This window comes from Macaca thibetana, chromosome 2, assembly GCF_024542745.1.
Source record: "Macaca thibetana thibetana isolate TM-01 chromosome 2, ASM2454274v1, whole genome shotgun sequence".
In the NCBI taxonomy this organism is placed as follows: Eukaryota; Metazoa; Chordata; class Mammalia; order Primates; family Cercopithecidae; genus Macaca; species Macaca thibetana.
Window position 1 is genome coordinate 144,307,564 of NC_065579.1, and position 26,481 is coordinate 144,334,044.

The 26,481-nt window shown below is 42.5% G+C and overlaps 1 protein-coding gene across 5 annotated transcripts in view; it reads left to right on the plus strand.

Annotated features, from left to right (window-relative positions):
* Nucleotides 1–26,481, plus strand: part of C2H3orf20 (chromosome 2 C3orf20 homolog) — a 94,535-nt gene that overhangs the window by 19,071 nt on the left and 48,983 nt on the right. For all 5 annotated transcript variants that reach the window (XM_050781624.1, XM_050781627.1, XM_050781625.1 and 2 more), the window contains exons 6-9: nucleotides 11,240–11,372; nucleotides 12,432–12,713; nucleotides 22,052–22,204; nucleotides 23,324–23,444. In XM_050781624.1, coding sequence (XP_050637581.1) covers nucleotides 11,240–11,372; nucleotides 12,432–12,713; nucleotides 22,052–22,204; nucleotides 23,324–23,444 — 689 coding nt within the window. The remainder of the gene's footprint in view (nucleotides 1–11,239; nucleotides 11,373–12,431; nucleotides 12,714–22,051; nucleotides 22,205–23,323; nucleotides 23,445–26,481) is intronic.

Consider the following 26,481-nt stretch of genomic DNA (forward strand, 5'->3'; position numbering starts at 1 on the left):
AATAGTTTGTGGGATTTGGCCTGAGATTTAAGTCTTTAATCCATTTTGATTTTATTTTTGTATATGGTGAGAGATAGGGGTTCTTCTGTATATGGATATCCAGTTTTCCCAGCACCATTTATTGAAAAGATTGTTCTTTCCCCAGTGTATGTTCTTGGCACCTTTTTCATAAATAGGTTCATTGTAGATGTATAGATTTATTTTGGGTCTCTGTATTGTGTTTCACTGGCCTACGTGTCTGTTTTTATGCCAGTACCATGCTGTTTTGGTTACTATAGCTCTGTTGTATAATTTGAAGTCAGGTAAAGTGATTCCTCTAGTTTTGTTATTTTTATTTATGATAGCTTTGGCTATTCTAGGGCTTTTGTGGTTCCATATAAACTTTAGGAATGTTTTTTTCTATTTCTGTGAAGATTGCCATTGGTATTTTGATAGGGATTGCATTAAATCTGTAGATTGCTTTGGGTAGTATGGACATTTTAACAATATTTATTCTTCCAATCCATGAACATGGAATAGCTTTCCATTTTTTGATGTCATCTTCAGTTTTTTTGCATCAGTGTTTTATAGTTTTCATTGTAGAAATCTTTCATTTCTTTGTTTAGTTCGTGACTATTTTAAATGGAATTACTTTCTTAGTTTCTTTTTCAGACTATCCACTGTTGGTATATAGAAATGCTACTGATTTTGTTATGTTGATTTTTGTATCCTGCAACCTTACTGAGTTTATCGGTTCTAATAATTTTTTGGTGGAGTCTTTAGGTTTTTCCAAATATAAGATCATATGATCTGCAAACAAGGACAGATTGACTTCTTCCTTTCCAATTTGGATGCCCTTTATTTCTTTCTCTTTTCTGATTGCTTTAGCCAGGATTCCCAGTACTATATTGAATAATAGTGGTGAAAGTGGGCGTTCTTGTCGTGTTCCTGATTTTAGAGGAAAGATTCAGTTTTTCCCCATTCAGTATGATACTAGGTATGAGTCTGTCATATATGGCTTTTACTGTGTTAAAGCATATTCCTTCTATACCCAGTTTTCTGAGGGTTTTTATCATGAAGGGATGTTGAATTTTATCAAATGCTTTTCCAGTATCAGTTGAAATGGCCACAGGGTTTTTGTACTTCATTCTGTTGATAGGATGTATCACATTGATTGATTTGCATATGTTGAACCATCCTTGCATCCCAGAGATAAATCCCACTTGGTCATGATGAATGATCTTTTTAATGTGTTGTTGAATTCAATTTGCTAGTATTGAGGATTTTTGCACCAATATTCATCAGTGGTATTGGCCTGTAGTTTTATTTTTTTTGATGTGTCTTTGTCTGGTTTTGGTATCAGAGTAATGAGTTTATAAGTATTCCTTCCTCCTCTATTTTTCAGAAAAGTTTGAGTAGGATTGGTACGTTCTTTAAATGTTTGGTAGAATTTGACAGTGAAGCTCTTGGGTCCCAGGCTTTTCTTTTCTGGGAGACTTTTTATTATAGTTTCAATCTCGTTACTTGTTATTGGTCTGTTCAGGTTTTGGATTTCTTCATGGCTTAGTCTTGGTAGGTTGTATGTGTCTAGGAATTTATCCATTTTTTCTAGATTTCCCAATTTATTGACATATAGTTGCTCATAATAGGGACTAATGATCCTTTGAATTTTTGCAATATCAGTTGCCTCCTTTTTCATCTCTGGATTTATTTAATTGGGTCTTCTCTCTTTTTTTCTTAGTCTGGCTAAAGGCTTGTCAAATTTGTTTAACTTTTTTAAAAAACAGCTTTTGTTTTTATTGATCTCTTGTATTGTTTTCCTTGTTTCCGTTTTATTTATTTCTGATCTTATCTTTATTATTTCTTTTCTTCCACTAATTTTGTGTTTGGTTTGCTCTTGCTTTTCTAGTTCTTTAAGTTGCATCATTGGGTTGTTTATTTGAAGTTTTTCTTCTTCTTCTTCTCTCTTTTTTTTTTTTTTTTTTTTTTTTTGAGATGAAGTCTCACTCTGTTGCCCCAGGCTGGAATGCAGTGGTATGATCTCAGTTCACTGCAACCTCTGCCTCCCGAGTTCAAGCCATTCTCCTGCCTCAGCCTCCTGAGTAGCTGGGATTACAGACGCGCACCACCATGTCTGGGTAATTTTTGTATTTTTAGTAGAGACAGGGTTGCACCATGTTGCCCAGGCTGGTCTTGAACTTCTGACCTCAAGTGATCCACCTTCCTTGGCCTCTCAAAGTGCTGGGATTACGGGCATAAGCCACCGTGCCTGGGCTGAAGTTTTTCTTCTTTTTGATGTAGGCACTTAACAGCTATAAATTTTCCTCTTAATACTACTTTCACTGTATCCCATAGGTTTTGGTATGTTGTGTTTCCATTGTCTTTTGCTTCAAGAATTTTTTAAAATTTCCTTCTTAATTTCTTCATTGACCCACTGGTCATTCAGGAGCATGTTGTTTAATTTCCATGAATTTATGTAGTTTCCAAAATTCCTCTTCTTGATTTCTAGTTTTATTCCACTGTGATCAGAGAATATGGTTGCTGTTATTTCAGGTTTTTTTTTTTTTTTAATGTTTTAAGACTTGTTTTGTAACCTAACATATGATCTAGCTTTGAAAATGATCCATGTGCTAAGGAAAAGAATGTGTATTTTGCAGCCGTTGGATGAAATGTTCTGTAAATATCTATTAGGTCCATTTGGTCTATAATACAGATTAAGTCTGATGTTTCTTTGTTGATTTTCTGTCTGGAAGATCTGTCCAATGCTGAAAGCAGGGTGTTGCTATCTCCAGCTATTATTTTATTGGGGTCTTTCTCTCTCTTTAGCTCTAATAATATTTGCTTTATGTGTCTGGCTGCTCCAGTGTTGGGTATATATATATTTATAGTTGTTACATCTTCTTGCTGAATTGACTTATTATATAGTGACCTTCCTTGTCTCTTTCTATAGTTTTTGTTTCAAAATCTATTTTGTCTAAGTATAGCTACTCCTGTTCTTTTTTGATTTCCATTTGCATGTAACATCTTTTTTTCATTCCTTTATTTTCAGTCTATGTGTGTCTTTATAAGTGGAGTGTGCTTCTGATCATGGGGTCTTATTTTTTTATCCATCCAACAACTCTATGTCTTTTGATTGGAGAGTTTAGTCCATTTACATTCAATGTTATTATTGATAATTAAGGACTTACTCCTGCCATTTGGTTGTTCTCTGGTTGTTTTGTGGTCTTATTCTTCTTTCCTTTGCTCCTGTCTTCCTTTTACTGAAAGTGATTTTCTCTTGTGGTATGATTAAATTTCTTGTTTTTTATTTTTTGTGTACCCATTATGTGTTTTTTGATTTGCGTTTACCATGAGGCTTGCAAATACTATCTTATGACTCATTATTTTAAGCTGATAATAACTTCACACTGTTTGCATAAACAAAGAAACAAACAACCAAAGAGAAAACTAATAAAACTCTACACCTTAACTTCATCTCCCCACATTTTAACTTTTTGTTATTTCTATTTATATCTTATTGTACTATATCTTGAAAAGTTGTTGTAGCTATTATTATTATTATTATTTTTTGAGACGGAGTCATGGTCTGTCACCCAGGCTGCAGTGCAGTGGCATGTCTTGGCTGACTGCAACCTCCTTCTCCTGAGTTCAAGCAATTCTCCTGCCTCAGCCTCCCAAGTAGCTGGGACTACAGGCGCATACCACCACACCCAGCTAATTTTTGTATTTTTAGTAGAGATGGGGGTTTCACTATGTTGGCCAGGCTGATCTCGAACTCCTGGACCTCAAGTGATCTGCCTGCCTCGGCCTCCCAAAGTGCTGGGATTATAGGCGTGAGCCACCACGCTGACCTGTAGCTATTATTTTTTATGGATTTGTCTTTTAGTCTTTCTACTTGAGATAGTAGTAGCTTACACACCTTAATAACAGTGTTGTAATATTCTGGTTTTCTCTGTACTATTACCAGTGAGTTTTATACTAACACCTTTTCTTTCTGATTGTGAAGTACTGGCTTTAGGATTTCATGTAGAAGAGGTCTGGTGTTGATGAAATTCCTCAGCTTTTGTTTGTCTAGGAAAGTCTTTATTTCTTCATGTTTGAAAGATATTTTCACAAGATATACTATTCTAGGGTAAAAGGTTTTTTCCTTCAACCCTTTAAATATGTCATGCCACTCTCTCCTGGCCTGTAACATTTCCACTGAAAAGTCTGCTGCCAGACAAATGGAGCTCCATTGTATGTTATTTGTTTCTTTTCTCTTGCTGCTTTTAGTATCCTTTCTTAGGATCCTTGACCTTTGGGAGTTTGGTTATTAAATGCCTTAAAGTAGTCTTCTTTGGGTTAAATCTGCTTAGTGTTCTATGACCTTCTTGTACTTGAATTTTGGTATCTTTCTCTAGGTTTGGGAAGTTCTCTGTTGTTATTTCTTTGAATAAACTTTCTACCCCTGTCTCTTTCTCTACCTCATCTTTAAGGCCAATAACTCTTAAATTTGCCCTTTTGAGGTTATTTCCTAGATCTTGTAGCCATGTTTCATTCTTTATTCTTTTTTCTTTTGTCTCCTCTGACTGTGTATTTTCAAACAGGATGTCTTCAAGCTCACTAATTCTTTCTTCTGCTTGATAAATTCTGCTGATAAAAGATTCTAATTTCTCAGAATGTCAATTGTATTTTTGAATCCAGAATTTCTGCTTGCTTCTTTAAAATTATTTCAGTCTCTTTAAAAATTATTTATTTATTTATTTATTTATTTATTTATTTATTTATTTATTTTTGAGATGGAGTCTTGCTCTGTCGCCCAGGCTGGAGTGCAGTGGCACGATCTCGGCTCACTGCAAGCTCCGCCTCCCAGGTTCACGCCATTCTCCTGCCTCAGCCTCCCGAGTAGCTGGGACTACAGGCGCCTGCCACCATGCCCGGCTAATTTTTTTGTATATATTTTAGTACAGAGTTTCACCATGTTAGCTAGGATGGTTTCGATCTCCTGACCTTGTGATCCGCCCGCCTCGGCCTCCCAAAGTGCTGGGATTACAGGCGTAAGCCATTGCGCCTAGCCTGTTATTATTATTTTTTATTATACTTTAAGTTCTAGGGTGCATGTGCACAATGTGCAGGTTTGATACATAGGTGTACATGTGCCATGTTGGTTTGCTGCCCATCAACGCATCATTTACATTAGGTATTTCTCTGAACGCTATCCTTCCCCCAGCCTCCAACCCCCGCAACAAGCCCTAGTGTGTGATGTTCCCTGCCCTGTGGCCAAGTGATCTCATTGTTCAATTCCCACCTGTGAGTGCGGTGTTTGGTTTTCTGTCCTTGTGATAGTTTGCTGAGAATGATGGTTTCCAGCTTCATCCATGTCCCTGCAAAGGGCATGAACTCATCCTTTTTTATGGCTGCATAGTATTCCATGATATATATGTGCCACATTTTCTTTTTTTTTTTTTTTTTTTTTTTTTTGAGACGGAGTCTTGCTCTGTTGCCCAGGCTGGAGTGCAGTGGCCGGATCTCAGCTCACTGCAAGCTCCGCCTCCCGGGTTTACGCCATTCTCCTGCCTCAGCCTCCCGAGTAGCTGGGACTACAGGCGCCCGCCACCTCGCCCGGCTAGATTTTTGTATTTTTTAGTAGAGACGGGGTTTCACCGTGTTAGCCAGGATGGTCTCGATCTCCTGACCTCATGATCCGCCCGTCTCGGCCTCCCAAAGTGCTGGGATTACAGGCTTGAGCCACCGCGCCCGGCCAGTGCCACATTTTCTTAATCCAGTCTATCACTGATGGACATTTGGGTTGGTTCCAAGTCTTCGTTATTGTGAATTGTGCCGCAATAAACATATGTGTGCATGTGTCTTTATAGTAGCATGATTTATAATCCTTTGGGTATATACCCAGTAATGGGATGGCTGGGTCAAATGGTAATTCTAGTTCTAGATCCTTGAGGAATCGCCACACTGTCTTCAATCTCTTCGTTAAATGATAGAATTCTGAATTCTTTCTCTGTGTTATCTTGAATTTCTTTGAGTTTCCTCAAAGCAGCTATTTTAAATTCTCTGTCTGAAAGGTAACATATCTGTTTCTCCAGGATTGGTCACTGGTGCCTTATTTAGTTCATTTTGTGAAATCATATCTTCCTGGATGGCCTTGATGCCTGTAGATGTTCATCAGTGTTGGCATTGAAGAGTTAGGTATTTATTGTAGTCTTCACAGTCTGGGGTTGTTTGTACTTTTCCTTCTTGGGAAGGCTTTCCAGGTATTTGAAAGGGCTTGGGTGTTGTGACCTAAGCCATATCTGCATTAGGGGGCAACCCAAGCCCAGTAACATTGTGGTTCTTTCTGACTCAGAGAGGTACTGCCTTGGTGATCTTGGATAAGATCCAGGAGAATTCTCTAGATTATCGCAGAGACACTTGTTCTCTTCCCTGCTTTCCCCCAAACAAATGGAGTCTCTCTCTGTGCTGAGCCACCTGGAGCTGGGGATGGGGTGACACAAGTACCCCTGTGGCCACCACCACTGGGACTGCACTGGATGAAACCTAAAGCTAGCACAGCACTGGGTCTTGCCCAAGACCTGCTGTAACTACTGCCAGACTACTGCCTATATTTGCTGAAGGCCCCTAGGGATCTACAATCAGCAGGTGGTGAAGCCAGCCAGGTTTCTGTTCTTCCCTTTAGGGCAGAAAGTTCCCACAGGCCCCAGGCAGGTCCAGAGATGTTGTCTGGGAGCCAGGACTAGAGTAAAACACCTTCAAAATCTACCTGATATTCTATTGTACTGTGGCTGAGCTGGCACTCAAACCATGAGACACAGTCCTTCCCACTCTTCCCTCCCTCTTCCACAGGCAGAGGAGTCTCACGCTTTGGCCACCACCACCAGGTCCATGGGGAGTACTGCCAGGCTACTGCAACTGTTCACTTAAGGTCCAAGGACTCTTCAGTTAGGCCTGGGACTCACTCTTCAGGGCAGTGGGCTCCCCTGTGCCCCAGGACAGGTATAGAAATGCCATCCAAGAGCCAAGGCGTGGAATCAGAGCCCCTTAGTGCTCTGCCTCCTCATTGCTGAGCTAGTACATAAGGTGCAAGACAAAGTCCTCTTTACGTTTCCCTCTGCTTTTCTCTCTTTTTTTTTTTTTTTTTTTTTTTTTTTTTTTGAGACAGAGTCTCGCTCTGTAGCCCAGGCTGGAGTGCAGTGGCCGGATCTCAGCTCACTGCAAGCTCCGCCTCCCGGGTTCACGCCGCCATTCTCCTGCCTCAGCCTCCCGAGTAGCTGGGACTACAGGCGCTGCCACCTCGCCCGGCTATTTTTTGTATTTTTTAGTAGAGACGGGGTTTCACCGTGTTAGCCAGGATGGTCTCGATCTCCTGACCTCGTGATCCGCCCGTCTCGGCCTCCCAAAGTGCTGGGATTACAGGCTTGAGCCACCGCGCCCGGCCTTCCCTCTGCTTTTCTCAAGCAGAAGGAGTCCCTCACTGTGACCACCACATCTGAGAATGTGCTGAGTCTCTCCTGAAGCCAACATGTCTCAGAGTGTCACCCAAGGTCCACAGCCTACTACCTGGGTATCACTGCTGGTTATTCAGTCAGCAGGTGATGGGTCCTGCCAGGACTGGGTCCTTCCCTTCAAGGAAGTAGGTTCCCTTCTGGCCCAGGATGTATCTAGAAATGTAATCTGGGAGCTAGGGCCTGGAATGGGGGCCTCATGACAGTGACTGGTACCCTATCCTACTGTGGCTAAACTGGTATCCAAGAGGTTAAATGAAGTCCTTTTTACTCTTCCCTCTTCTCTCCTCAAGTGGAAGAAAGGGGTCTTTTTTGGAGCCATGAACTGTGCCACTTGGGCTTGGGGGAGGGGTGTCACAAGCACTCCCTTAGCTGCCCCAGCTGGTGCCTTAGTAGGTTGCGTACCCTCTAAATCCACTGGCTCTGAGCCCAGCTCAGCACTAAGGCTTGCCTGGGAGTTGTAGTCCTTGCGGCGTAGGTTGCCTTTCAAGTTTATTTAGAACTCCAGAGCCCACAGTGGACAGGCGTGCCAAAAGGCAGGATGCAGCCACTGGGATGGGTGATTTCCCTTTGGCTAGGGCAGGTCTAAATGCTCCCTCCATGAGTCAGCTTCAGCTGAGTTCAGCCTGCTTTTGCTTTCCACTGTGACGGGAAAGCACTGAGTTCAATGCAAAGTCTGACAATCACTGCACTCTCCCTCTCCCAAATGCATAGATCCTCTCTCTGTGCCATGTAGCTGCTGCCAGGGATGGGGAGGGGTTGTGTCAGCAATTCAAGACTGTCTTTCCTACCTCTCCAGTGCCTCTTTCAGCAATATGAAGTTAAAATCAGGTACTATGAGTGCTTACCTGGTTTTTGGCTATTTTGAAGATGCTTTTTTTGTGTAGGTAGTTGTTAAATTTGGTGTTCCTGTGGGGAGGACAATCAGTAGAGCCTTCTATTTGGCCATCGTTCCCCACCCCTCCACCTAACTTTTATTACAATATATTGTTTTAATTGTTCTATTTTAGTAGGAGTTATTGTTAATCTCTTAGGGTCTAACTTATCAATTAAACTTTATCATAGGTGTGCATGTAAAAAACATAGCATATACAGGTTTGGTACTATCCATGCTTTCAGGCATTTACTAGGGGTCCTGGAATGTGTCTCTCAAGGATTGGGGGGACTGCTGCATGTCTATTGGCCTCTTGTCTATGTGGCTGCTTTCCTTTGCCACCAACTTTTAGCCGCCTTGTTGTGTCCATTGACACTGGGATGTATATTCCGTGATGCTGCATTATAGGGCCTTAATCTTGTTTAGGAATTAGGCTCATATGTGCATGCTAGCATGGGTGATTAGCCTTGCCTCATAGCTCATAAGTAACTGTGGGTCCAAGCTAGCCCAGCAATGTCCCAGTTTATGCCTGTTGTCCTATGACATATGTATGAATGATGCCTGATTTTGCTATAGCCATTCTGGTTTGAAGTCACTTTGGGTTTGGGGGCCTCCACCATCCATTCCATATCCATATACTATTCCAGCTCACCTGCTGGCAGTTCTGGGGCCAGGCTGACTTTGAGCACCAGCTCCAGGAGTTGGGCTTACTCCCTGAGGGGACGGCAGCTATTTCTGGAAGGTATCCAACGTTACAAGAAGAGAACTGTTAATGACAGTTCCTAATCAGAGCAAGAGACCATCACCTTTGAGGAGCCCAAGGCACCTGGGGCAGGTCAGACATAGAGGCTTAATCCAGCAGATGCTCCAGGTGGCCCGCCAGCAGGTCGCTGGACCTCAGGCCCTAGGCTTAAGTTCAGGGTTCAGTCTCTGGTCCCTGTTGGCAGGAGAAGTGGGGAAAGCGACCAGGAACCACTCAGGGTGGCAGATACCAGAGATAGTCCCCAAGCACTGGCCAACAACCTCCAGGCTTCACCAACAGCAAGGAAAGCTCCATTCTGAGGCCCTCAGGGCTTCAGTTAGAGCCTGAGAAATGCCCCCACCCAAAGCCAGGTTTCATCCTCAAATCTAAGGTGAAGTTGAGCCTGCATACTACGAGGCTGCAACTGGGTGGGAGTCAGAGGTTCAGTGTAGGTAGGACCTGACACAAATGACTAAATAGATGCCCCTGGAACCTAGGGTGGGAGGATCACTGCCGTGACTCCACATGACCACATCCTCACACCACCTGTCATGGAGGACAGCTGTGAAAATTAGTATCACAGGCACAGATCGTTGTCATCCAGGTCATGCAGATCATTGTCATCTAGTCTGCAGAAACTCAGATGACAGTGATCTCTGCCTGTGGCACTTGGGCTCCCTCCAGAAGACCCAAGATTAGCCATCATCAGAGAAGTTTTCAAGCTGATTGAGAAGAAATAGAAACTTTGTGTCTTTAATCAGGAGAATCAAAAGGGTCCAATTCAGTAAGGGCAGTCGAGCCCCAGAAATGCTCTTTTCCTGGAACCCGGGGAGACATGGCCAGTGTCATCACTTTGCACAAGTCAGTCCCTGACACATCCATCATGGATGACTCACAGTATGAGTAACATCTCTCTTTGATAACTGACCAGTCAACAATTCCTGGTGAGCATCAATTATACCCCCAATATTCTGACATTTAGAGGATGCTGCTCTCCTGCTCTTCCTGGCCCCATGTCCCCTAGTAAACACAATGTCTTGAAAAACCATTTTCTAAAACCCCTCCTATATTAGTTTTCATGCTGCTGATAAAGACATATCCAAGACTGGGAAGAAAAAGAGGTTTAGTTGGACTTACAGTTCCATATAGTTGAGGAGGCCCCAGAATCATGGCAGGAGGTGAAAGGCACTCCTTACATGGCAGCAAGAGAAAATGAGGAAGAAGCGAAAGCGGAAATGCCTGATGAACCCATCAGGTCTCATGAAACGTATTCACTATTATGAGAATAGCACAGGAAAGACTGGCCCCCATGATTCAATTACCTCCCCTTGGGTTCCTCCCACAACAAGTGGGAATTCTGGGAGATACAATTCAAGTTAAGATTTGGATAGGGACACAGCCAAACCATATCATTCTGCCCCTGGCTCCTCCAAATCTCATATCCTCACATTTCCTTTTTTTTTTTTTTTTTTTTTTTGAGATGGAGTCTTACTCTGTTACCCAGGCTAGAGTGCAGTGGTGTGGTCTCGGTTCACTGCAACCTCCACCTCCCAGGTTCAGGAGATTCTATTGCCTCAGCCTCCTGAGTAGCTGGAACTACAGGTGTATACCAGCACGCCCAGTTAATTTTTGTATTTTTTGTAGAGATGGGGTTTCACCATGTTGGCCAGGCTGGTCTCAAACTCCTGATCTCAGGTGATCTGCTTGCCTCGGCCTCCCAAAGTGCTGGGATTACAGGCACAAGCCACCATGCCTGACCATGTTCTTACATTTCAAAAGCAATCATGCCTTCCCAACAGTCCCCCAAAGTCTTGACTCCTTTCACCATTAACCCAACAGTCCAAAGTCTCATCTGAGACAGGCAAGTTCCTTCCACCTATGAGCCTGTAAAATCAAAAGCAAGCTAGTTACTTCCTAGATACAGTGGGGATGCAGGTATTGAGTAAATACAGCCATTCCAAATGGGGAAAAAATGGCCAAAACAAAGGGCTTACAGGGCCCATGCAAGTCCAAAATCCAGCGGGACGAATTTTAAAGCTCCAAAATGATCTCCTTTGACTCCAAGTCTCACATCCAGGTCACACTGATGCAAAAGGTGGGTTCCCATGGTCTTGGGCATCTCTGTAACTTCTTGCCCTCCAATTACAGGAAAATCTAGAACTATAGAAGATGTCAGCATGCCGCCCCCGCATCGAGGAGTGGGAACCCCTGCCAACAGCCTAGAGTTCAGCGACCCCTGCCCTGAGGCCCGGGAGAAGCTGCAGGAGTTGTGTCGCCACATGTGAGCACCTAAGTGCTTGGGTCAGGGGAGGCAAGGGTTCTGAGAAAGCCCGGCCCCCAGCTGGGAGTCCCTGTGTATATGTGAGTGTCCAGTCACAGAAGTGTGGGAGACATGCTGCCTGAGAGCATGGGTTATGCAGTACTCCCCATGACAGCCACAGGTGCAGTGTCCCTCACAGGCAGACACACACCCCTGTCCTTCCTTGCTCACCATCCTCCCTACAATATCACTGCAACCATGCAAGGAAGACAAGATTGATGCCCATTTTGTGGATGGGGAAACTGAGGCAGCCTAAGCAGGTATGTGAGTAAGAAATTGCCTGAGCTCACACAGCTCCAGTGGCCTGCCTCCTGCCCCTGCTCAGCAATGCTCTCTACCTCTGCAACAGCTTGCCGGGGATGCCCTGTTGCATGACTCCTTACATTTAGGGCTTTTGTGCCCTGTTTGTTTCTTAACTTAATTTGCCAGATGTTCTACAAGACAAACAAAAACCTCTCAAAACAAACCAAAAAAAAGTTAGTGGTTTTTATCATTCTGTGGGGCCATCCCACAAGCCCTAGCAATTTACTCAACATTTCTCTCAGGGCCCAGGCCATTGGGTGTAAAGGACTTAAGCGCCTGTTCACATCTAATAGCTTAGTCATATATATCTCTGGGGGGTCGCTGGGCTGGAACATGGGGAGAGGGCAGCCACTGTTTGCCTCCTCACTGTGACACTCTGGAAGAAAGCTCTGTTCCCTGAAACCTCAGGACTGGGGTGAGCAAGGTCTTCAAACCCTCAGGACCCCCCCACACTTCCACACACAGTCCCACTCCATAGGTCCTCACCCTCAGGCTCAGGTGGAAATCAGGCAAGGGCTGTTCTTAGACGGGCACTGGGAACTTCCCAGTTCTTCCCAAAAACTACCTTTATGGACGAGGGAGCGTGGGTTGGGGACGTGTACTTTGGGGGCAGGGGAATGGGATAGGGGTCTTGGGTACTAAGGAGGGGCTGTAGAGAGCATCCCTGGTGCGTGAGAACCAAGAGGCTAGACAATATATTGGTCTCCTTCTCTGCAGAGAAGCCGAAAAGGCCACGTGGAAAGGGAGGAATATCTTCTACCCCATGATCTTACGAAACTACAAGGCAAAGATGCCCTCTCATCTAATGATGGCCCGCAAAGGAGACTCTCAGACCCCGGGTTTACATTACCCTCCCACCGCAAGTGCTCAGACTCTCACCCCCACACCTCACCCATCATCCGCCAACCATCTCGTCAGTCGGCATTGTCAAGAGGGGAAGGCGCCCAAGAAGGCCTTCAAGTTTCATTACACCTTCTATGACGGCTCCTCCTTTGTTTAGTATCCTTTTATTTGGTGCCACCCTATCTCCCCAGCTACTCAACCCCAGAGAACTCCAGGACTTGACACAGCCTAAATATTTCCTTGGGCCTTTTAGTTATCAGAGAAACCTGGTGGTGGGTCTCTTGGGTATTAAAAGTTTGTCTAGATCAGACTCAGGAGGTCAGAGGAGGAGGTAATAAGTTTCAAGCCTCAAGTTCAGTTCAGAGCAACATGAACATACCAAACCCCAGCTACCTGTGAGAAGCTTGTCAGTGCAGGCTGTGAATGCAGACAAAGTCCCTGCCTTTGAGGACCTCTCAGTTGAGACAAGGTTAAAGACACAAAATAAATCATCTCTAGTGGAGAGGAGGGAGTTAGGAGGCCTTAAACAATTCATCCTTCTCTCCCTGGCTCAGTGGTTAAGCTCTGTGGTCCTTGCATACTTCACCCATCCACATCCTTGGAGCCTGAGACCTCACCCCAAATGCGCTATCTCCTGGGCCCTGACTGCTCTGCAGCTGAGATCTGACTGGGCTCATGAGCCTAGTGCTAGCTGTGTCCCAACCTTGGATGTAGGAGCAACAAAAGGAGAAATATTTTCTCTTTGAGAATCTGATGAAAGCTATAGACCTTCTCCCTAGAAATAAGCACTTATCTACACATACCTATAAGGCGTTACCTGTGATTGCAGGGCATTTACCAACCTCCAAAGCCTGTCTTTGGATCTGAGTTTGAAAAGACAAATCTCCTTGGAGGGTGAGCCCTGAGGGCTGTGCATACCTCAGAGTGATTTGAGTCTGATTATTTTCTTCATTCACAGATGTGTATCGAGTAGCTATCATGTGCAATGAATTCAGATAATGAAGTTAATAGACCATTTGTACTTCAGAGGGAGCAACTTTAATTGCTCCTTTTAAAGTGAAGAGAAGGAGTTTGAATTTGGGTGGTAAAAGCAAAAGAGAGGGCTCCCTTTAGAGAATGTCTGGGGTGGAAGTCACCTTGTACCCTATGTTCTTTTTGGAGGTCCTGTTGCCCAAACCCGACATGTTCTAGAGCTGGACCAGATCACAGATGTCTTTCATTGGCCACAAGGACTCTGAGGCCTGAGAGGGCAAAGCACTTATTCCAGGTTACGCAGTCTGGAGTTACATAAAATGTCACGGATGGGAAACACAGTCATTTGTTTCTCCCCCTTCACTGTAGAAATGGGTAAACTGAGACCCAAAGGCATGGTGTAACTGACTGTATGCCACAAAAGGAATTCTGTGGCCAAGCTAGGCCTGGGTTCAGGGCCTCGTTGCCTCAATTTAGGGTCCTCTCTTGGGTACCATTTTTATACCTTTAAGGATTATTTCCTCCAGCACAGAGCAGGGTAGAGGGCGATGGAAGTGGATCTCATTTTAATAATACAATCACTGGGCACTCAGGATCCCCTGCCCCTTTCTTGGAGGAGAGGATGGGTCTCTGGGCTGTCTCAACCACTTTCACAAAGGCCAAGGCCCCCAACTAGGCTCTCCTGGCAGCAGCCTCCTTGCTTCCTTTGTCCTCCTCTTGACTGAACTGGGAATTGAGGATTTAAGCGCTCTGTCAAAGAAGTCTCATTGTTTCTCAGACCGTAAATGAATCCATTCATCACACTCTGCTCGGCCCTGCTTGCAACACGTCCACAGTATTGAACACAGCTGACTCCTTCGAGAGCAGCTGCTGCTTGCAATGGGTTGTGTTGTGCCCCACCCCCGCTTCTTTCTGACTCTTCGCTGCATTTAATAGGATGATCTCCCTGAGCTCCTCATGAAGCTGTGTCTATGAATTAGTCGTCTATCAGGGGCTTCAGAAAGAGGGTGGGCTTGTGTATGATAAGAACACAGTACCCTAGCCTGCAGGAATCTCTGTTCTCTCACTTGTCCCAGAATTCTGAACACCTTCCCAACCCCTACCCCCAAATGGTCTGAGAGATCCCCCAAACTTTTGATCCATTGCTACTGGCACTCTTGACTCACACGCCGGCAGTGCTCACCTCCTGGCAATTAATTCTCTTCTCTTTGGGTGTCCTAAAAGACTAGGGCTCTAGGCTCAGTTCTTCTTGGTGACCCTACACAAGTCACTTGATCTCTGTGCCTCACTTCCCTTGATTATAAGATGAGGAAGTTGAACCCAGTGATCTTAAAGGAGAAATTCTGTGTTACCGTGTTCAAATAGTCAGAACACATGTGCAGCTATTTGATCCCTCTCAAGTACAGAAAATGTTTGGAAAGCTTTTCTTTCACCTAATGGCTTCCATAGAACACTGGGTTCAGTAGTCGATTCTGTTTTCATAGAGATTGCTGGTCAAGCTCTCAGGCAAAAATGGTATGTCTGGGCCAGGCGCGGTGGCTCACGCCTGTAATCCCAGCACTTTGGGAGGCCGAGGCGGGCGGATTATGAGGTCAGAAGATTGAGACCATCCTGGCTAACATGGTGAAACCCCGTCTCTACTAAAAATACAAAAAATTAGCCAGGCGTGATGGCGGGCACCTGTAGTCCCAGCTACTCAGGAGGCTGAGGCAGGAGAATGGCATGAACTCAGGAGGCGAAGCTTGCAGTGAGCCGAGATCGAGCCACTGCACTCCAGCTTGGGCAACAGAGCAAGACTCCGTCTCAAAAAAAAAAAAAAAAAAAAAAAAAAAGGTATGTCTGCAATGGGAATATCATAAAGCTCTAAGCTGTAATTGGTTTGCACTTGGCAGCTTCAGACCCCAGACCTGTCTCAATGTTCACTGCATTCATTCATTCTAGTGGGTGTGAGTGGTATCTTACTGTGGTTTTAACTTATATTTACCTAATGATGAATGGCGTAGAGCATCTTTTTCGTGTGTGTGTGTGTGTGTGTGTGTGTGTGTGTGTGTGTGTGTGGTTTGGTACATCTTCTTTGGAGAAATGTATATTGAAGTCCTTGCTCATGTTTTGATTGAGTTGTCTTTCTTTAAAACAAGTTGTAAGGGTTCTTTACATATTGTGTATATATACTAGATGCTTATTGGATATATGCTTTGCAAGTATTTTTTCCTGTACTGTCAGATGTCTTTTCACTTTCTCAGTAGCATCATTTAATGCACAAAAACTTTTAAATTTTGATGAAGTCCAATTTTTTCCACCTTTCTTTTGCTGCTTATGCATTTGGCTTTATGTCTAAAAAACCATCGCCAAATCCAAGGTTATAACATTTACCCCTGTGTTTTCCTCTTCTTTTTTTTTTTTTTTTTTTTTTTTTTGAGACAGAGTTTTGCTCTTGTTGCCCAGGCTGGAGTACAATGGCGTGATCCAGCTCACCACAACCTCCGCCTCCTGGGTTCAAGCGTTTCTTCTGCCTCAGCCTCCCGAGTAGCTGGGATTACAGGTACACACCACCATGCTGGACTAATTTTGTATTTTTAATAGAGATGGGGTTTCTCCATGTTGGTCAGGCTGGTCTTGAACTCACTCCTGACCTCAGGTGATCCACCCACCTTGGCCTCCCAAAGTGCTGGGATTACAGGCATGAGCCACCATGCCCGGCCCCCTGTGTTTTTTTCTAAGAGGTTTATACTTATAGGTCTTGTGGTCTTTGAAGCATTTTGAGTTAATTTTTGTATGTGGTATAAGATAAGGTTCCAGTTTCTTTCCTTTGTGTGTGGATAGCTAATTATCCCAGTACCATTTATTTAAGAGGCATTCTTTCCCCATTGAATGATCATGGCACCCTTGTCAAAAATCAATTGACTATAGAACTATAGATGTATGGGTTTATTTTTGGACTGTTAATTCTAAGCCATTAACACATATGTCTGTCTTTATGCCTGTACCACACTGTTTTGACTATTGTAGTTTTGTAGTAAGTTTTGCAATAAGGTAGTGTGAGTCTCCCACTTTTTTTTTTTTTTTTTCAAGACTATTTTGGTTGCTTGGAATCTCTTACCATTTCATGTAAATTTTCAGTCAGGTTTTCCATTTCTACAAAAAAAAAGCCAATAAGATTTTGATAGGCATTGCTTTGATTCTGTAGATCACTTTGGGGAGTGATACCATTAACAGTTTTTTGTTTGTTTGTTTGTTTGTTTGTTTTTGAGACTGAGTCTTGCTCTGTCACCCAGGCCAGAGTACAGTGGTGCCATCTCGGCTCACTGCAACCTCTGCCTCCCAGGCTCAAGCAATTCTCCTGCCTCAGCCTCCCAGATAGCTGGGACTACAGGTGTGTGTCACCACGCCTGGCTAATTTTTGTGTTTTTAGTAGAGATGAGGTTTGGCCATGATGGCCAGGCTGGTCTCAAACTCCTGACCTCAAGTGATCCACCCACTTCTGCCTCCCAAAGTACGGGGATTACAGGCATGAGCCACCACACCTGGCCAACAATATTAATTCTTCCAACCCATAAGCACTGGCAACAAGCAGTACAAAATGGTGTATAAACAAGAACAAAAAAGCAATGAACAAAAGGAAATTATGCCATTTACAACAGGATCAGAAAGATTAAAATACTTAGGAATAAATAACAAAGAGGTACAGAACTTGTACACTGAAAACTATAAAACATTGCCAAATTAAATTAAAGAAGACCTAAAAAACACAGGAAAGACATCCTGTGTTCATGAGGGCAACTCTTTTGTGTGTGTTGATCTTATATCTGTAACTTTTCTAAATTTATGTGTTAGCTCTAGATTTTTTTGTGTGGATTCTTTATAATTTTCTATATATGAAATAATGTCATCTGCCAACAGAGGTAATTTTACTTCTTCCTTTCCAATTTTGAGGCTTTTTATTATTTTGTTGTTGTTGTTGCTATTTGCTGTGGCCAGAACTTTCAGTACAATTTTGATTAGAACTGGTGAAAGCAGGCCTACTTGTCTTGTTCTTTATATTAGAGGAAAAGTTTTCATTCTTTCATCATTGATTATGATGTTAGTTGTGAGTTTTTCCATATATGGCTTTTAATATGTTGCAGGAGTTCCCTTCTATTCCGAATTTGTTGAGTGTTTTTTTAATCATGAAAAGGTATTGAATTTTGTCAAATGCTTTTTCCTCATCAGTTAAAATGATTATGATTCCCCCCCCACCCCTGCCATTTTATTACTATGGTACATTACATTGATTTTTGTGTGTTGAACCATACTTGCATTCCTGGGATAAACCACACCTGCTCATGGTGTATAATCCTTTTGATAGGTTGATGCTAAATTTGGTTTGCTGGTATTTTGTTAAGATACTTTATGTTTATATTCATAAGGGATATGGGAAGTTTTATTTTTATGTATTTGTCTGACTTTGGTATCAAGATAACCCTGGCCTCATAGAATGAGTTAAGAAGTGTTCAGGTCTGCTCTTCTATTTTTTGGAAGAGCTTGAGGAGGATTGGTATTAATTCTTTAAATGTCTGGTAGAATTCACCAGTGAAGCCATCTGGTCCTAGGCTTTTCTTTGTTGGGAGATTTTTCATTACTGATTTAATCTCCTCACTTGCTATAGTTCTATTTAGGTTTTTTATTTCTTTTTGAGTCACTTCTGGTAGTTTATGTGTTTCTAGGAATTTGTCCATCTGGGTTATCTAACTTTATGGTGTACAGCTGTTCGTATTATTGTATTATTAGGATTTTTTTTTTATTTCTATAAGGTCCCATTTTCATTTCTGATTTTAGGAATTTGAGTCTTTTTTTTAGTCAGTCTGCTAGAAGTTTGTGCTTTCTTGATTTATCAAAGATGCAACTTTTGGTTTTGTTCATTCTATTTTTCTATTCTCAATTCTGTTTTTCTCCCCTCTGATTTTTTATTGTTTTCTTCCATCTGCTAGCTTTGCTTTAGTTTGCTTTTCTTTTTCTAGTTCCTTAAGGTAGAAAATTGGGTTATTGATTTGAGATCTTCATTTTCTTTAATGTTGGTATTTGCAGCTATAAATTTGTTTCTGAGTGTTGCTTTGCCTTTCTCGCATCAGTTTTGATATGTTGTGTTTTGTTTTCATTCACTTCAAAGTATTTTATAATTTCCCTTGTGATTTTTTTATCCACCTGTTGTTTGTGTGTTGTTTAATTTTCATGTATTTGTGAATTTTCACAATTTTCTTTTGTTAGTGATTTCTAGTTTCATTCTATTGTGATCAAAAAAGATACTTTCTATGGTTTCAATTTATTGAGACCTGTTTTGTGGCCTAACATATTGTCTGTACTGGAGAATGATCCATGTGAGTGTGAGAAGAATGTGTGTTCTGCTGTTGTTGGGTGGGATTCTGTATGTTCAAATCCTCTATTTCTTTCTTTCTTTTTTTTTTTTTTTTTTTGAGGTGGAGTCTCACTCTGTCACCCAGACTGGGGTGCAGTGGTGCAATCTTGGCTGTCTGCAACCTCTGCCTCCCGGGTTCAAGTGATTCTCCTGCCTCAGCCTCCTGAATAGCTGGGATTACAGGTGTACACCACCATGCCCAGCTAAATTTTTTTGTATTTTTAGTGGAGATGGGGTTTCACTGTGTTGGCCAGGCTGGTCTCAAACTCCTGAACTCAGGTGATCCATCCGCCTTGGCCTCCCAAAGTGCTGGGATTACAAGCATGAGCTACTGCAAGCTGCCTAAGCCCTCTATTTCTTTATTGATCTTCTGTCTAGTTGTTCTATCCATTATTGAACATGAGGTAGTGAAGTCTCCAACTATTTTTGTAGAACTATTTCTTCCTTTAATTCTGTCAGTTTTTAAATTTATATATATATTGAGGCTCTGTTATTAGGTGTGTATATCTCTATAATTGTTACATATTCTTAAGGTATTCACCCTTCTCTCAATATGTAATGTCCTTCTTTGTCACTTGTAAAAATGTTTAACTTAACATCTATTTTGCATGGTATTAGTATATTCACCCCTACTCCCTTTTGGTTACAATTTGCATAGAATATCTTTTTCTATCATTTCACTTTCAACCAAGTTTTGTCTTTGGATCTAAAGTGAGTCCCTTAGACACAGCATATGGTTGAATTGTGTTTTGGTTTTTAAAGATTTATCCTGCCAACCTTTTTTTTTTTTTTTTTTTTTTTTTTTGAGACTGAGTCTCACTCTATCGCCCAGGCTGGAGTGCAGTGGTGCAATCTTGGCTCATTGCAGCCGCCACCTCCTGGGCTCAAGCGATTCTCATGTCTCAGCTCTGGCCTTTTTGATTAGAGAGTTTAATCTATTTCTGTTTAAAGTAATTGCTGATACAGAAGGACTTAATTCTTTAAGTTTTCTATTTGTTTTCTATATGTCTTATACCATCTTTGTTTCTCAGTTCCTTCGTTACTTTCTCTTTTTGTGTCTGACTTTTCATAGCATGCCATTTTGATTTACTTCTCATTTTCTTTTCTCCATATTTTTAAGTTATTTCCTTAGGGTTGTCTTGGTATAATGGGTTGAATGATGTCTCCCAAAATTTATAACCACATGGAACCTCAGGATATTACCACATTTGGAAATAGGGGCTCTAAAGTTGTAAATTTTAAGATGCAGTCATATTGTTGGGGTGGGCCCTACTGCAATGACTAGTGTCCTTATAAGAAGATCAGACAGACACACACACACACACACACACACACAGAAGAAAGCTATATGATGACTGAGGCAGAGATTGAAATGAAGCATGTACAATCCAAAGAATACCAAAGATTTCTGGCAATCATCAGGAACTATAAGGGGCAAGGAAGGATTCTTCCCCAGAGCCTTCCAAAGCATAACCCTGTTGACACCTTGATCTTGGATGTTTAGCCTCTGGAACTGTGAGATTATAAATTTATGTTGCTTTTAGCCATCCAGTTTATCGTACTTTGTTATGATAGCCCTAGGAAACTAATATACCTGTGTATTACAATTAACACGCTAGTTTGAATTAATAACTTGCCACAATAATATATAAAACTCTGCTCCTATATAGCTCTATCCCTTCCCCTTTATGTTGTTATCAAAGAATTATGTTTTATAGATACATTGTGTGCCCATTAACATAGGTTTACAATTATTGTTTTATGCATTTATCTTTCAAGTCATATAGGAAAAAAAGAAAAATTATATGCTGAAAATACAATACTGGATTTTATATTTACTTATATAGTTAACTTTACCAGTGTTCTTTTTTTCTTTGTATGAGTTTGAGTCACTGTCTAGTGTCCTTTCATTTCAGCCTGAAGGATTCCCTTCAGTGTTTTTTTGCAGGGCAGGTCTACTAGTGATTAACTTCCTCAATATTTGTTTATCTGGGAATGTTTTAATTTCTTCATTTTTGAAGGACAATTTTGCTTGATATGGAATTGTTGGTTAACAGTTTTATTTTTTTCCTTTAAGGTCTTTAGGTATTTCATATTGCTGCCTTCTTAACCCCATGGTTTCTGATGAGAAATCAGCCATTAATCTTATTGAAGGTCTCTTACATATGGTGAATCTCTTTTTTCTTGCTGCTTTCAAGATTCCCTCTTTGTATTTGTCTTTTGACAGTTGAATTATAATGTGTCTCAATGAGAATATCTTTGAATTTATCCTACTTGGAGTTTGTTAAGCTTCTTGAACATGTATATTATTGTCTTTCATCAAATTTGGGGAGTTTTCAGCATTATTTCTTCAGATATTCCTTCTACCCTAATTTCTCTTGTCTCTCCTTCTGGGACTCCTATTATTCATATGTTGGTAAGCTTGATGGCCCCCTGTAGGTCCCTGAGAATCTTCATTTTTCTTCATTTCCTTTTCTTTCTGCTTTCATTCTGAAATGTGTCTGTGTCTGGAGTACTGCTTGTGAAATTCCTGCACACAGGAATGTCCTGCCCATACCATGTCCTCCTTAGTCAGGACCAGTGCTTCTTGGGGCCTCTTTACTAGAAAATGAACAAGGAGACGTTACCTGTCCTCCTTGATTTGTCAGAAGTGGGAGCAGCCTGACAGCATTGGAAATATTGCTGGCCTTAGAGATCAAGTCCTGGCTCTGCCACTTCCTTGTGATGTGACATGAGGCAGATAATTTTCTGCACTTTGGATTCCTCATCTATAGGGTGACCAACTCATCCTGGTTTGCCTGGGACTTTTTAGGTTTTACACTGAAAGTTCCATGTCTCAGGAAACCCATTAGACCCAGGGGGACCCTACTCATCTGTGAGAGGAAGATAATACTACCTACCACAAGGTGGTTGTGAGAAAATAGAAAGAAGATACAGAAAAACAGCTAGGTCATCATTGGGTTCCATGATCATATAATTGTTACCTATGCAAAATGCAAGGAGGGTGTTTGAAGATGGAGAATGATGCACCAAATAGCTACCACTTTGACATATGGACTTGCTTCAATGGGACAACTGAGAGCAGAACCAGGGGGGTTTTCTGTTAGTTCTACCTGAACATTTCTGCCAGCTATCCCTCTGGAAACATCGCTATATGTCAGATCCCCACATGCTGCAGAGGGAGAACCATCACTTGCCTCTTTAATGACATACCTGGCTTCTCCTTGCTGGCCCTATTCAATGCTGAAGGTCAGGGCTGTGTTCACTACAACCTAAAAACCAGGTAAGTAGACTGGAAGAGTACTAGTCTCATGGAAGTACCTCTGAGGGTGATGTAGGGAGGACTGAAATGGTGACTATGAGTCCCTGGTTAAAGAAGAAGCCAGGCGGTGTCCAGAGGTCTAGTAAGGCAGTGAGGCAGGGCTGAGGCTGTTTCTGCAGGGACATAGGAACTTTAAGGCTCAGCCTTTCCTTGCTGTGTCTATGCCACAGCCAATGAGAAGGACACCTTCCCAAGTCCTACTCCACTTGGTACCCCAGAGCACTAAGATCTTCGTTGTTAGTTATATTAATGGAAGAATTATTTAGTGGAAAAAATGTTTTGTACCAGGAGTGGACGGAGAGGCATGAACACACTACTTCTGTGGCATCTTTTAAGAGAAGTGCATATTCTTGCCAGCCAAAAGTTGATATTGTCTGGCTTTTCTTTTTTGTTTTGTTTTTGTTTTTGTTTTGAGACAGGGTCTTGCTCTCACTCTGTCACCCAGGTTGAAGTGCAGTGGCATGATTATAGCTCACTGCAGCCTCGAACTCCTGGGCTCAGGTGATCCTTTCACCTCAGCCTCCTGGGTTAGCTGGGACTACAGACATGCGCCACAATGCCTAGATAATTTTTTAAACTTTTTGTAGAGACAGGGTCTCACTGTGTTGACCAGGATGATCTCAAACTCCTGGCCTCAAACAGTCCTCCTGCCTCAGCCCCTCAAAGTGCTGGGATGACACGGGGTGGCATAAGCCACCATGTCTGGATTTGCCTGACTTTTCATAAGGAACTGTTCTCGGAAGAAATTACTTACTCTTATGTTATAGGTATTCCAGTTCCCATCTTGATGCCTATTATACACTTGGGCTACTAGGCAACAGAGCACAAATCCCATTTCTTCCCCTCTTGTGTTTAACCTGAGCCTTCATCATCTCTCTCAGAATGGGCTCCTCCAGTAGCATCAACAGGTGTTAAGGGGCCTCAGACCATAGCAAGTGGGGAAAGTGAGGCTGCCTGCAGGGTTCCACCATTCCTCCAGCCTGGAACTGAGTCTTACAGACCTGCCTGCCCATAGCCTGCAGTGATGAGAGCTTCCTTCAGGGGCCCAGTGGCAGCTACTCACTTCTGTATCTCTCCTAGTTGCCCATATGTATTAATCTTGGATGAGGAAGGTGGGACCACCAATGACCCGCAGGGCTATGTAGTCCACAAATGGAGCTGGACTTCCAGGACAGAGACTCTGCTTTCCCTGGAATACAAGGTATGGATGGGCAGCACAGGTTGGGTGGCAGTGAGCATCACTGTCACAGGGAGGGCCTTGGCATCCTGCCATGCACTGCCTAGCATTAAAAGCCCAGGGCTACCCATAAGACAGGAATCCTGCCCTGAAGGAGCTCATAATCTTATTCAGAGGCTCCCAAGTTGGTGGATGGTGGTCCAGGTTGGCTGAAGGGAACTCTTCACCAGCCTAAACTATTGGCTGCTTTACAGACATTTCTTGGTAATATCCTTCCTGTGTAATTTTTATTATTAATATTATTCTATTTTTACTGTTAAAATATGTTTTATGAAGTCACGGTTATAGTAGTTGATAGCTTTATTTTTAATGCCTATGTGTGGCAATAATAAAAATTAGGAATTCTATATTGGTCTCCTCAGTTTTTGTTTTTATTTTATTTTATTATCTATAAAATAAAACAATCTAGAAGTCAAAAGTGACTGATAGATACAAACTCTTTTCATTCATTTGGCTGTTCAGATAATTATTCACCAAAGATTTATTAAATAACATATAATAAAGAGGGCTGAATTATTAATAATATATTAGTAAACTTATTAATAAAGCAACTAAGTGTGCTTGTCACTTATCTGTGGCAGAGTTCCTCATCATTGACACTAATGACATTTTGAGATGGATACTTCTTTGGTAGAACTGTGCATTGTAGGATGTTTAGCATCCCACTAGATTCCAGTAGTATCCCCTTCTCCAGTTGTGACAACCAAAAATACCTTCAGGCATCACCAAATGTAGCCTCTGGGGGGCAAAATTGCCCCCAGTTGAGAATCACCAATCAGAGGATGGAAGGAGAAACAAAACTTATCAAGGAACTCAGAAGTCTAAGGGAGTAATAAGAACACAGATTAGACACAGATAAGAACTGTGAGAGAAGGGAGTGCTGGGATTCAGAGAAAGATCACAGAACATAGCATCCACTCAAGCTGGCCTGAGAGAAAAGCCCCACAGTAAGGTTGCGGACACAAGCACTCGGAGTGCATGGGAGGGCTCCAGCCCCCTGGAGTCTCCTGTTTCTTGTCCTCTTGGTTCATCCTCTACACTGGCCACTGACTCTCCTTATGCTCTGATTCCTCAGACCACACCTCTGCTCAGGACTATTCACTCCCTTGAACATGTCTCACCTTTCCTACTCCTTTGGCCTGAAATGCACCCCCTCCTCTCTTTGCCAGTGCAAATGGCCTCCCAAATTCCTTCAAAGCCCTGCCCAGACTCCCCTCCTTTGTGCCATCCCATCCCACACCCATTTCTCTCTTCCCACAGTGCACACAGTTTGGATGAGTCACTTGGTAATTAATGTCAGGAAGAGGTTCTCGTCTCTGGCTGCGTATCAGAATCACCTCTGGGACTTTTTATAAAATAAAGATCCCAGGCACAGCCCCAGAGCAATCCTGACTCAGTTGGTATATTAGGAGTTTTGGATTTCTGTGGTTTTCGCAAACATTTCTGAGGCGTGGCCAGGTCTGAGATCCCCAGTCTAGGGATGTGTTGTGTTGTTTACTTAATGTTTAACTTTTCATAGCTGTATGAAAAGTTTATAATCCAAGATTAGAAATCAGTTGAAGGCAGGCATCATAAGTTGTGTGTTAGTGTGGCCAAGCAGAGAACTGTGGTAAGAATTTGAGGAGCTAAGTACTAGTGCCAACTTTGCCAGACTGTGGCTGTGCAACTTTGCAAAAACCTTTCAGCTTCTCTGAGTCTCAGTTGTCTCATCTATACAAAGTGGGTCACCAGAACTGCCCTCCGGCCTCATGGTACTTTCATGAGAAGAAATGAAATAATGGAGGGGAAAGTGCTTTGACATCAGTAAAGTATGTTAGTAATGCATTTTAGTTCACTGTTATATATTTCCTGGAGCTGCATGCAGAAAAGCACAATAGAGGCATGTGAAGTCAGGAGTGGCCTGGAAAAGAAGGTGGCCCTGGGGTTGTAGCATGGGGGTGAGTGTGTGTGATTCACATAGAGAGGAGGAGGAGGCAAAAATCTTCTAAGTAGTAGGAGCAGAATCTGCAAAGGTTGAAGTTGGGACTAAATGTGTAATTTTTAAGAGGTCACAAGTGCTTCTTGTGAAAGACAGGTGGAGCAAGAGGTATGTATGGTGTCAGGTGGAGGCGGGAGGCACTGGATGTCAGGCTGGGGAGTTTGCATGCTGTCTTGGAGGCTGCAGGGGCCAATTTGTTTTTACCCAGATGTTTACTATTTCCATTGTTCTTCATTACTCTTTGAGGATCCAGGTTTCCCTCTGGTACCATTTCTCTTCAGCCGGAAGAACTTCCTTTGGCTTTCTTGAAGTGCGTATCTTCTGGCAATGTATTCTCTGTTTTCTTTCATGATAAAAAAAAAAAACTCTTTATTAAAGGATATTTTTGCTGGATATGATTCTGGGATGATTTTTATTTTCTTTCAGCATTTTAAAGATGTTCCACTGTGTCTGTCTTCCATCGTTTATAAGAAGTCTGTAGTTATTCAAGTCACTGTTTATTTTCTTTACCTGCTTGCAAGATTTTCTCTTTTCTTTGGTTTTCTAAGTTTAACTGATACATTTAGGTGTAGTTGTCCTCATATTTATTCCATTTACTGAGCTTCTTGAGTCTGTAAATTCATTTAAATTTGTTTCATCAAATTTGGGGAATCTTCTAAATCTTCTTTAGAAAAAAAAACCTGCAGGCCGGGCGCGGTGGCTCAAGCCTGTAATCCCAGCACTTTGGGAGGCCGAGATGGGCGGATCACGAGGTCAGGAGATCGAGACCATCCTGGCTAACCTGGTGAAACCCCGTCTCTACTGAAAAATACAAAAAACTAGCTGGGCGAGGTGGCGGGCGCCTGTAGTCCCAGCTACTCGGGAGGCTGAGGCAGGAGAATGGCGAATGGAGTAAACCTGGGAGGTGGAGCTTGCAGTGAGCTGAGATCCGGCCACTGCGCTCCAGCCTGGGTGACAGAGCAAGACTCCGTTTCAAAAAAAAAGAAAGAAAAAAAAAAAACCTGCTCCAATCTTTCTCCTTTT